The sequence below is a fragment of the Microchirus variegatus genome (genome assembly GCF_963457635.1).
Source record: "Microchirus variegatus genome assembly, chromosome: 3".
Classification (NCBI taxonomy): domain Eukaryota; kingdom Metazoa; phylum Chordata; class Actinopteri; order Pleuronectiformes; family Soleidae; genus Microchirus; species Microchirus variegatus.
This window is the reverse complement of record NC_139804.1, coordinates 36,152,685-36,164,753: the sequence shown is the minus strand read 5'-3', so window position 1 is coordinate 36,164,753 and position 12,069 is coordinate 36,152,685. Positions and strand designations below refer to the sequence as shown.

General features: G+C 41.2%; 1 protein-coding gene across 2 annotated transcripts in view; it reads left to right on the top strand.

Moving 5' to 3' along the window:
* Positions 1 to 10,807, top strand: part of LOC310924897 (alpha-actinin-4-like) — an 80,134-nt gene extending 69,327 nt beyond the window's left edge. For both annotated transcript variants that reach the window (XM_083886746.1, XM_083886747.1), the window contains exons 17-22: positions 2,130 to 2,264; positions 3,141 to 3,320; positions 4,666 to 4,812; positions 6,807 to 6,884; positions 9,501 to 9,659; positions 10,622 to 10,807. In XM_083886746.1, the coding sequence (XP_083742872.1) occupies positions 2,130 to 2,264; positions 3,141 to 3,320; positions 4,666 to 4,812; positions 6,807 to 6,884; positions 9,501 to 9,659; positions 10,622 to 10,780 (858 nt within the window). In that variant the 3' untranslated portion in view covers positions 10,781 to 10,807. The remainder of the gene's footprint in view (positions 1 to 2,129; positions 2,265 to 3,140; positions 3,321 to 4,665; positions 4,813 to 6,806; positions 6,885 to 9,500; positions 9,660 to 10,621) is intronic.
* The last annotated feature ends 1,262 nt before the right edge of the window (positions 10,808 to 12,069 follow it).

Below are 12,069 nucleotides of genomic sequence, written 5' to 3'. Positions count from 1 at the left end.
TACCCAGTATTTTGGCAACGGTTTCACTGTATTTACTTATCTTATTACCCTTGGTAATTACCTAGCAACACTTTAGTGTTACCATGAATTTACCAGCTAAATACCAGGTAATTAGGGGACTGTAAAAGAAAGCGTTACCCTTTTTATTTCTCAAAAGAAAATGATTCGGATAACATATGAAGATACTAATCCTCAGGTCTTACAGTTTATAATTTTCTTTTGGGTATTATTCCCACCCCCACTCTTACCCTGGATTTCCACTGGACGCGGAACGGCAGCGGAACGGTCGCCGTTGCAAATCGCTTCCATTCTAATCAATGAGAGCATTCCCACCGGCCGCGCCGCGGCGCGTCTCAGCAGCGTCCCAGAAGCGGCTTTGCCGCGCCGCAGCGCTATCGATAGGAATCAGTTCTATTTTTTCCCGTTGCCGCTGCTGAACCTCGTAAATTTAAACGAAGCAGATCGCACCAGACAGGAAGTCCGACACAGAATCAAAGTAAAACATTTCCGCCCCCCTTTCAAAATAAAACACAATACGCAGGTCATGCAGCCTGTCACATCTTCACATCAACATTACGTCGTGACCGCTGCTGCTGCCAGGTAAACAGTCAATTAATCAGAGCGTCTCTGAGAGTCATAATGTACGACGAGAGACTGATTGTTGAAGTGGAGAAACATAAAATAATTTACGACACCAGATCAACAGTTCTTCCACGTCGGAGAATGAAAAGAAGCTGCTGTTGTTGTTGTTGTTGTTGTATACTTTATACACACAGTCTATCGCTCGATCTCGCGAACTCGCGTCCGTTCGAGATCTTCCGTGAATACCCGCCGGCTCCCAAGGCTCCGCGCCGCTGCCGTAACGCTCCCGGTGGGGATTGACGCCGGGCAGAGGACGAAGCAGAACCGTGACACTGCCGTTCCGCGGCCATTCCGCGTCCAGTGGAAATCCGGGGTTAGAGGTATAAACCATCAAAAAAGGAAGAAAGAAATATTAAGAATAATAATAATAATAATAATAATAAAAAATATATATAAAATAAGAATAAATAATAATAATAATAAAAAAAGTACATGGGGCAGCTATATAAACATCGGCAAGCTGATATGATACCCTAAATAACAATAAAAGGACAGCGTAACCCTTGACATACAAGTTCATTGATAATTTCTCAATATTCAAGATCATGCTTTCGACATTCCCAAAAGTATAGGGTATTTCTCCAAAGTCAGTTTTTCTAAGGGCAAGAATGAGGACAGTTGATCAAGGAACATCTTGAAAGATGGAGGGGAATCATTCTTCCAAAACAAAAGTATGCATTTCTTTGCAAAATAAGTCATCAAGACGAGTATCCTGCATTTTTTATGATCTAACTGTAAATTATGTGTGTCATTTAATAAATATAAACTGCTTCTCAAATCAAATTGTATGTCCATAACTGACTGAGTAAAAGAGTGGATTGAGCTCCAATAACTATTTAAAAGGTTTCAGTCCCAAAACATATGTCTGAATGTGAGATGTCCTTTGATATTTTATGCATTTGTGATGGAGTTAAGTAGGTTTTGTAAATGAACTTGAAATTAGCTTCTTTAATTTTATTACTTGTAAATGGGAAGTGAATTCTGTTGCATATATTTAACCATATATTATCCTCAAAGGTTCTCCCCAAGTCCTTCTCCCATATTTTCTTTAATGATTGGAAAGAAGATTGGCCTTCTCTTGTTAAAATATTAGAAAAATTCACTGATCTTTCCTTTTATTGTATCTGAGGATAACAAAGTGTCCTCCATTTCAGATAGCTCAAGCCGTCATTTTTTTCCCTTAATGAGCGCGAGCGTAATGCTTCGAGTTTGTAGGTATTTAAAAAATAGTTTATTGGATATGTTATATTCTGATTTTAACTCACTAAAGGCTGATGTTTACATGAAGTTCTATCTGTTGACATTTGATATTTATAACTTTTCTTTTAGTTAAGAGGAGACGCCGGCTCTTTTGTGTCGCGTTGGCTGATTTGTGTCGAGCAGTGTTTACAAACAGAGCTGCACCGATGCAGTGACATGCTCTCAGTGACTATTACTATCGAGTGTTTCTAATCTGTGTGTGTGTGTGTGTGTGTGTGTGTTTGTAGGCAATGGCCATGGTGCCGCAGCGTGACAACGCCCTGAAGGAAGAGCTGAACAAGCAGAAGTCCAACGACACTCTGAGAGCCACGTTCGCCACTCAGGCCAACGCCGTCGGCGCTTACATCAAAGACAAAATGGAGGTAATGTTTATAGTCCATGGAATTCTGGAGCTGAGAAATAAAATGTATGTATATGTATACGTGTGTGTATATATGTATAAATGTGTGTATATGTGTATATCTATTTACGTATATATGTCTATTTATATATGTATATATATGTATATATAGAGAGAGAGATAGAGATTTTTTTTTTTTCAAGGAGGGTTCTGATTTAGCTTTTTCTTATAATAATAATAATATTATAATTATTAACAATAATCTATTTTTTTACTTTATACTTTACTATTTATAATCTCTTTGTGTTTATTTATCGTAAAAAAAAAAAAAAGCCTTATACACGGTCCTTTTTATTATTTTCTCTGCTGCACGTATGAATAATTATCTTTAGAGTTGAACTGTTTTGCTAAAGCGAGCTTTCGTACAAGCCTATCAAATGTTAACAAAAATAATGCAAAATATCCAATCCAACTTTATTTATAAAGCCCATTGTAAAACGACAACAGCTGAAACAAAGTGCTGTTCATCAGAGATAAATACGTAAGATAAATAAAACCTTATAGACCTGAGAAAAAAACGATAAAACAATAAAAATCCTGTAGAAAATATAAAAAACAACACAAATAAACAATATATCCCTGATGAAATATTAAATATAAAAAAAATAATATTTTTTTACACTAGATTTCTGCTCAATTTGCCTTGATATAAAATGTTTTTTTAGACTCAATTTCTCAAATTTATAGCTGATCGTTTTGGTCACGGCGTCTTCTAAAGATTTCACGCTGCGCTGCGTGTGAACGTCTGCACCTGTGTGTTAATGCTGTGTGTGTGTGTGTGTGTGTGTGTGTGTGTGTGTGTGTGTGTGTGTGTGTGTGTGTGTGTGTGTGTCGGCAGGAGATCGGCAGGATATCCATCGAGATGAACGGCACCCTGGAGGACCAGCTGACCAACCTGAAGGATTACCAGACCAGCATCATGTCGTACATGCCCGAGATCAACAAGCTGGAAGGATGCCACCAGCTCATTCAGGAGGCGCTCATCTTCGACAACCAGTATACTAAATACACCATGGAGGTAAAAACACTCTTTTAAATCAGGATTTCATCCATTTTTATGTTAAAACCTCTCGAAATACAACATGGTATAAAACAGGGGTTCTCAAAGTTCTGATACCTGAGGGCCAATTTAGGAACCCAACATTGGACTGAGGGCCAACAGAAAGAAATCCTATTTGTAATCATTTTAATGACCAGATTGCAGTTCTACAGTTTAGCGTTAAGTAATATAAGCGTTAATATAAAGTAATTTAAAGCGGAACTAGACCTGAAGTTCCTATTATCGCTGTTTTTTTGGTGTGTATCTGCGTCCTTACCTTGTTTATGAAGCCCTGACGGTTCGAAACAAACAGTTCAGCCACTGCTGAGAACGTTGTGTTTTATTGTAATCTCGGGGCTCAACGAGATCACTGAAAATCCCGTAATAGCTACGTAAGCAGCGGTTCTCCTGAACAACCGATCGTCCTGCTCCGGGCACTAGTCCGGGCACATCCGGTTACGTACATTGAACCGCAGAAGAAGAATAACGTCCGTTGTGGAGGTGTTTCACGAGCGACAGTGTCTTCTGACTCTGGGTCTGACTCCGGTTTAAAGTCATAAAGGGACTGCGGCGGGGAGTCGTGAAGAAGCTATTTTTAAACACTGTTAAAACAATGTTTTGATAATGAGGAGCAGTGCATCCGCCGTTCCAGAGGGGGGCGCTGCGCTTCTGAGAACGGATGTGCTGGATAGTACTGGCCAATCACAAGACTCTGTCTTCTGGGGGTGAAAGTTCACTCTGAAATATCGCAGCAGAAAAACAGCGGCAGAAAAGAGGATTTCTATCGGCTCGTTTACAGCAACTAGGAGGTTTTTGAGCATAAAAACAAGTTAATGTATGTAAGTAGACCTCCATAACTAACATTTATGTGCAACAGGACCACTCTATGTCACCTTTAAGCGTTAATATGATAACGCTTTATAATTTATTGGGTAATTACCCAGTATTTTGGCCATTGTTCTTACCTTCTAATTACAGGTTAATACCAAGTAACACATTTCTGTTACCATATATTTACTTGGTAAATAGCTAGCTAATTGGGGGCTGTAGCTACCTGCTTATTACCAGCTTATAACACAATAATACACTAAAATTCACCATATAGAAACCAGGTAAATACCCAGTATTTTTGTTTACACTTATTGGTCTGTATCCAGTAATGTCCAATAAATATTTAACAAGCTTAGTAGCTCCTGGATTAAAACTGTAATCAACTGTAATTCATTGCGGGGCCGCCAGAAATGTTCCTGCGGGCCGCCATTGGCCCCCCCGGGGCCGCGCTTTGAGAACCAATGGTATAAAATGTTCCTCCTGTCCCGTGCAGCACCTCCGTGTGGGTTGGGAGCAGCTCCTGACCACGATCGCCAGAACCATCAACGAGGTCGAGAACCAGATCCTGACGCGTGACGCCAAGGGCATCAGCCAGGAGCAGCTGTACGAGTACCGCGCCTCCTTCAACCACTTCGACAAGGTCAGGGGTCACAGCCTTCTCTTATTCTACTGCGTCTTACTCTTCACACTCACTGTATATATGTAATGATCTATCAAAGACACATTATATACAACGTGAATGAATGTCATTGGTGTAGTTTCACGAATGAATGAATGTTTAGACGTTAAGCGGCGGTGAGAGAGGAACCAGACGTGCGAGTATTCGTCCTGGTGTTTATCACACACGATGAGAACACTGTCACTGTTTGTGCAGGAGATGACGTGAGGAGTGTTATTAGCAGACGACAAAGTATGTGAACGAACACAGATGTTTGTTTATTTCATCGACACGATGTTGGCGTTCAAATCTCAGAAAGAATGATGTAAACTGTGTTTGTCGAGGTCAACGGAAAGATAATGAATTCAGCGAATCTGAGGTTACACTTTTACTCCAGGTCGTTTTTCTTATAGTAAAATTAAAGGCGCCATATGTAAGACTGTGACCAAAATCGGTTACTGCGCTCACAAATTCAAAAACACCGAGGTCTTTAAGGTTTCGTTTTCTCCGCCATTGTAGCTCAGACGTATCTGGCAACCCGTGGTTGCTCTGCAGCTGAGGCTCTATGTAGAGCGATGTAGAGCTCACATGATCAGCTCCATGATTGGTAGACGGCGGTAGGTGGCGCCACATGACGCCAAAACATGATTTCAAAACATAAACAAGATTTGCAGTCTGCAAAATATTTTGTGTAACGCAAATATTTTGTCTGTACTGTTGTTGTTGGTGAGTTCAGTTTGTTATATGAACATTATTCCTAAGTCTCTGTGACATATTAGGAGGATTTTATGGCCAGTTACTTAATATTTATTACATAATGCACCTTTAAGCTAGCACCGGTGCCTGTAGGATTATGCTAGCACTGCTGCTTGTACGATTAAAGGTGCCATATGTAAGAATGTGGCCAAAAACAGTTACTACATTCAAATTCATAAATACCGAGGTCTTTTAGGTTTCGTTTTCTGATGTAACAGGCAACCCGCGGTTGCTCGGCAGCAGAGACTCTACTGACTGCAATGATTGGTAGACGGCGGTAGGTGGCGCCACATGACGCCAAAACATGATTTCAAAACATAAACATGATTTGCAGTCTGCAAAATATTTTTTTTAATCGCTGTACTGTTGTTGTTGGTGAGTTCAGTTTGTTATATGAACATTATTCCTGAGTCTCTGTGACATATTAGGAGGATTTTATGGCCAGTTGCTTTAGATTTATTACATAATGCACCTTTAATGTTTTATTAAGATTAAGATTCCCTTATTAGTCCCGCAGTGGGGAAACTTCTGTTTATAAAGCTCATTATAGTGTCAACACAAACACAATATGCCACCAAACCTTTTCTGTGGTCGTTGTCAAAGTGATCATTTTTAGATCTTGTGCCTCATGAGGATGAGGAGGACACACACCCACTGTTCACCATGTCACTCCACAGCATGTGTGTGTGTGTGTGTGTGTTTGTCACTGTGTTGTCGTGGCGGTTCGTACACACACTCCTCAGGTGTCTGTGGTCATAACACACCTGCTTCTTTTTCTTCAATGTTTGAATATGTCATAGGCTGCACACTGTATGCAACGATGCTAAGAAATGCACTTAATTCCTACTCTACGAGTGTTAGGATATGACATTTGATAATGAAGCTTAGTTCTCAGCCTTTGTGTTTATTCTTCTTCTGTGTCGTGCAGATGTTACTCTCCCTCTTCCTTTACGGAATAGATGTATTAAAGTCACCGACAAACAACATACTGTAGCATTTCATACATTTGTAACGCTGCCTGATGACAAAGGTCTAAACAATCCACGATTGTCTGTCTGTCTGTCTGTCTCCATCCTCCACGTCATCATCTCCCTGCATGCCGTGGATTGCATGGTCACCGTCCTCCTCCACCGCCACCGTCGTCGTCGTCATCCCCCGTGTTGTGACCGCTTCATCCTCACGATGTTCTGTCATTGGCCGTTTTTTTGGCGTGATCTCAGGACCACAGTGGGGCCCTGATGGCTGAGGAGTTCAAGGCCTGTTTGATCAGTCTGGGCTACGATGTGGAGAACGACAAGGTAGGAGCCGCTGGAGGGGGAAGACGTTAGGGGAGCGAGTCTGTGTGTTTGTGTCGGAACGTGTGAGCGGAGGAGCAGAGGTCACTGCAGGTCAAAGTCTGTCAAAATCAAATGCAAAAGGATTTGTTATTTTTAGGTATTATAAGAGTAATATATTGAAGTTTTCCATTAAAATACAATTAAATGTATTTTAATATTCAAGGCATTTTACAGAGAAAGGTTTAGACTTTGCATTATTAAAGAGAGAAAGAGAAACGCATAAACAAAAACGGGTAAATTATGGATAACTCATAACTAAATTACACAGATAATTGTATCTGAATTAGTGATGCGCGGGTCGGGTTTTTTTCCAAACCGCGGGTCCCGCGTTTATTTAATCATGTGACCCGCACCATCCCGCATGCACAAACGCATCTGTTTTCACAACCCGCCCCGCTGCTATTAAATACACGTTAAATATGTCATTGAACAAGGCTTTTATTCTGTCTGACAAATGTGCTTGAACACGACAAATTAAAATCTTAATAAAAAAAAAATATATATATATATATATATATATAAAATAAACAATAAATAGATAATAAAATAATTAAATAATAATTAAATAGGCTTGCACTTGTGTAAGTATTAGTTGCAATAAAAAGAATAAAAGAACATATTAACCACATAGGCTAAAACAGATCTACAGGCTACACATGTTTTCTAAAGGTTTCTTATAATATAAGAAATCTATAAAATTCTATAAAATCTATAAATTTCTTCCTTGGGTCATACATGCCTATATTATAGGCATGTATGACCCAAGGAAGAAATGAATGTGGTACAGTTTATAATGTTATATTATAACATTATAAACTGTACCACATAAATATGGCTATTTTCTTGAAGGCATTGGCATTTAACGTGCGGCACTGTGCAAAAAAAGAATGGCATCAACTGTGCCGGGGGTTTAGTCTTTAGGTACATGTCGTGTCATGCTGGACGCACCCGTCTTGTGGCTCTCATGCTCGTGTAGCGTATCATAAGAATTGCACTTCACGTAACCAATGCTGCAGTCCGAAACATGAGATTTAGCAGTATTTTGTCCTTCTTTTCTTTTAACTTTGTATTCTCCCGACCGTAATCTTTCCCCTCACTTCTTCCATCTTCCCCGCTTCTTTTGACACTGGTTTGTTGTGGCCGTTGCTTGGCGCTTTTGTGACGTCAGGTCGCAGGTGGATTTACCAGACATATTTAATCCTTCATGACCCGCCCCACACGCCCCGCCAATAAAGTGAACATTTCTTGACCCGACCCAACCCGACCCGTAACCCCCGCGCATCACTAATCTGAATACATCCATCCATCCATCCATTATCTACCGCTTCATCCTCCACCAGAGGGGGTTGCTGTGTCTATCTATCTGAATACATTTTACATAGAATTACTACTGCAACAACACATCATCATTAGGGTAAAACTAGTCTTTCTGTGTTAGTTTGACAGACTTTAAACTGGTCAGAGATCAGTCTCTGCGCTCCTGCTCCTTCATCAGCTGCGGTTCAGGCAGCAGGGTCTTGGTCGTCCCATCAGCACGAGAGCAGAGCTGCTGTGCTCCTCTTTGTCCACTGGGGGTCGCTGTTGCTTTGTGCCGCTCCGCTCTTCTCTCTCTCTCTCACCTGTGCCGTCCGTCAGGTTTTACTTTGCTCTGAGACTTTCTCTGTTAACTGTTTGTGCTTTTTTTTTCATCTCTTTTTTTCCCCCTCTATCCTCCTAATCATAAATCACTTCCTCTACATATATGTCTTTATTTCTGTTTGTCATGCTCCTCTCTTTTTCCATTTCTGTCCTTCACTCCTCTTCCTCCTCTTCCTCGCCTCCTCCTCTTCCTCCGGCCTGTGCTGTGGCCCACAGAAGCGATCGGGACAGATGGTCTCAGATGATTTCCGGGCTCTACTCATTTCTACAGGATACAGTCTGGTACTGCTGCTGACGTGACGCTCCGTCGGGGTGTCCACACGTCCAACGGTTTTTCAAAATAAAAGCCTCACAAGACTTCAAAGCTTTCATTCAGCTAAAGATTATTTTCAATAATTGATCTGTTCATGATCGGGACTTGATATGCTAATGTGAAATGAACTCTCTTTTTTAAATTCTGCAATCAAATATCTGTCATAATCCGTATTATTTAACTATTATGTACAGTTTTTCATAGTTATGTTATAGCTGATTTATGCATTCAAGTTAAATGGTAAGAAAAAAAAGCAAAAGTGTCATGTTTGGACACAGACAAATCCAGGTTTTTATTTATATTTAGTTTTCACATTTACTGTGATTGATTTTCTAATGTTTTTTTGAGTGAGTGAGTGATGTTGGACCTGTGGACGCTCTGTTCTCCCCCCGTTTGTCTTACTTTGTGCCTTTGTTGCTTTTGTGCTTTGATTCATTTTTCATGTAGATAATTACTTGTATGCAAGCGTGTGTTAAAGTCTGTTACAGGATCATCATCATCTCTGTGTGTTTCATTGTGATGACGCTGTTGGTTTTTTATGCATATCTGTCCGTGTGTGTTTAGAGCGCCGTCTTTTCCGGGTTAACCTGTTTTCTTGTTCTTGTTTTTGTTTTTTTTATTGTCAGGGCGACACAGAGTTTGCTCGCATCATGAGCATCGTGGACCCCAACGGCAGCGGCGCCGTCACCTTCCAAGCCTTCATCGATTTCATGTCCACGGAAACCACTGACAGAGACACTGCAGACCAGGTCATCGCCTCCTTCAAGATCCTGGCCGCTGATAAGGTGAGTGTGTGTGTGTGTGTGTGTGTGTGTGTGTGTGTGTGTGTGTTTTTAGCATCAGTATTTCTTAAATGTTGTCATAGAGGTGAATTTATTCCTCGTCCTGTGTATCAAACAGTGACAACCAACTCTTAATAAAAAATGTAATATTCAGTCTGTCTCTGACCACTCTGCGTTACGATTGGCTGATAAAGTAAAATATTCAATTTCACACATTATCGAGTATAAAAAATAATTAATATTCAAGGTGATGAACGTTTGGTTCCGACTGCATTTTCTGTATTGTAATCTATATTGTTTACATCTTTAGTGACAGCAGATGGAAACTAGACTTTTAGACTGATTTTACATTCTAGAAATATTCCTTAACACACACTGTCCCTTCTACATAAACTTTAAATTACTTTTTTTTTTTAAATCCATTCATCTTATGCTATCATATTTTATGTTCATTTCAGTATTTAATACAACAGGCAAGGCCCTAGCCCTTCAACTCACTGTTATTTTAAATTTTTGTTGTTACTTGCTGCTTTATTTACATAATTCTTGTACATACACGTCTAAACTTGTATATTCTTATATTTAATCTGGAGTGGATATCGAGCTATAATGTGTATAAATGTTATAATGTGTATAAATGTTGCTTACAGGTGGATTGAGCGGGAAGAAAATGTATACGCTGCTCTGTTGTTGACAAAACACTAAATAAAAAAAGTAGAAAAGCACTCGGAGAGCACAGACCTCCTCCAAGGCAGCTCAACATCCCCCCCCCCCCCCAATGGATCTCGCCAAAAATTTAATCACTTGTTCCTGGTCCCATTGCGTACATTTTCTGAAATTGTCATCCAAATCCGTCCATAACTTTTTGAGTTATGTTGCTAACAGACATATATATATAAAAGTATTAAATGTGTTTGTGGTTTTTTAAACCCGACTGACTGATCCTCACTCTCTGTGTCCATCAGAGCTACATCATGCCTGAGGAGCTGAGGAGAGAGCTCCCTCCTGACCAGGCAGAATACTGCATCGCCCGCATGGCGCCCTACTCGGGGCCGGACGCCGTGCCCGGCGCCCTCGACTACATGTCCTTCTCCACCGCCTTGTACGGAGAAAGTGACCTGTAGAGGAGGAGGAGGAGCAGGTGTGAGGAAGAGGAGGGCTAGATAGAAGAGAGAGGGGAGGAGGGGGGGGAGGAGGGGAAGGAAAAAGGTAGAGAGTTCTTCTGCACGTCGTGGTGGAGAAAGGTGCCGGGAAAGTGTGCGAGTGGCGTTTGTGAGGTGGTGCCCCTGTGTGTGCCGGTTTAGAAGTGACCTGTGAGCTTGTTGATTGATCTGTAGTTAGGTTTGGCCTCTGCTCTCAACGCTTTTCCCCCCCCCGGCTCACCAATTATTGTCGTGAAAAAACGCGGCGACGATGACGGAAACGAAAAATTTTGATTCAAAGCTTGGCTGGAACGGGCATATCCAGGGGCAGCTGTGGTGGCGAAACAGCTGCGTGGGGGGGGGGGGGGGGGGGCGGGGTCCTTAGCTTCACCCTCTCTGCCTTTTCTTTGCGGGGGTCAAACGTGGGTTAGGATTTTTTTTTTGGGAGGGGCATCAAAAGCTAATCCGATACTTATGCTAATTTTTTGTTTATTTTATTATAATTACTTTTCTTCTTGCCAGGGGGTCCAGGGCATTAGGCGAAGGGGGGGGGGGGGGCAGTATGGGGTTTGACGTGGTGTCTGGCGAAGTTTGTGTATTAGATCCTAGAGAGATATATGCTGTGGGGGGAGGAGGGGAGGGAGGGAGGGGCAGGGTTTCGATCAACCAGAGATGAAAACGACATATTTACCCATAATTCCCCCATGTTGCTGGATAAGGTGACCTGTTTAACCTCCTCCTGTCTTCATTTATTTCTCTTTTCTCCTGCAGCGGGTGGGTGGCGGGCTCGGGTGGGCGCGGCGTAGACCTGTGTCGGCGGGCGTGCGGGCGGGGGTTCAGCGCTGTACATACTTATTTTTTCAGTGCGAGGAACGACACAGACACACACACACACACACACACACACACACAGTCCCAGTTGTTGAGAAATAAGTGATCAAAGGCGTTTCCAGTTGGGTTTATGCAAATTGAAAATTTATTAATAAAAAAAAAAGAAGATAAATAAGTTTAAAAAAAAAAAAAAAACAACAAAAAAAAAAAAAAATCACAACAATCGCAAACACAGAGCAGTTTCACCAGTGGATATAGGTTTGAGCTTCTGGAAGTCTTTTCTCATTTTCGTTTCTTTTATCAATGGAAAAACATGAATGGAGAGAAGTTTTTGTCACCATGGTGACGAGGCCTTTCCGTATGAAATCCCCGTGACAGGCAATACCATAATAATCCACAAATATTTGCTTCTGTGAAACTACTCTCCTCCAGTTGTGGGC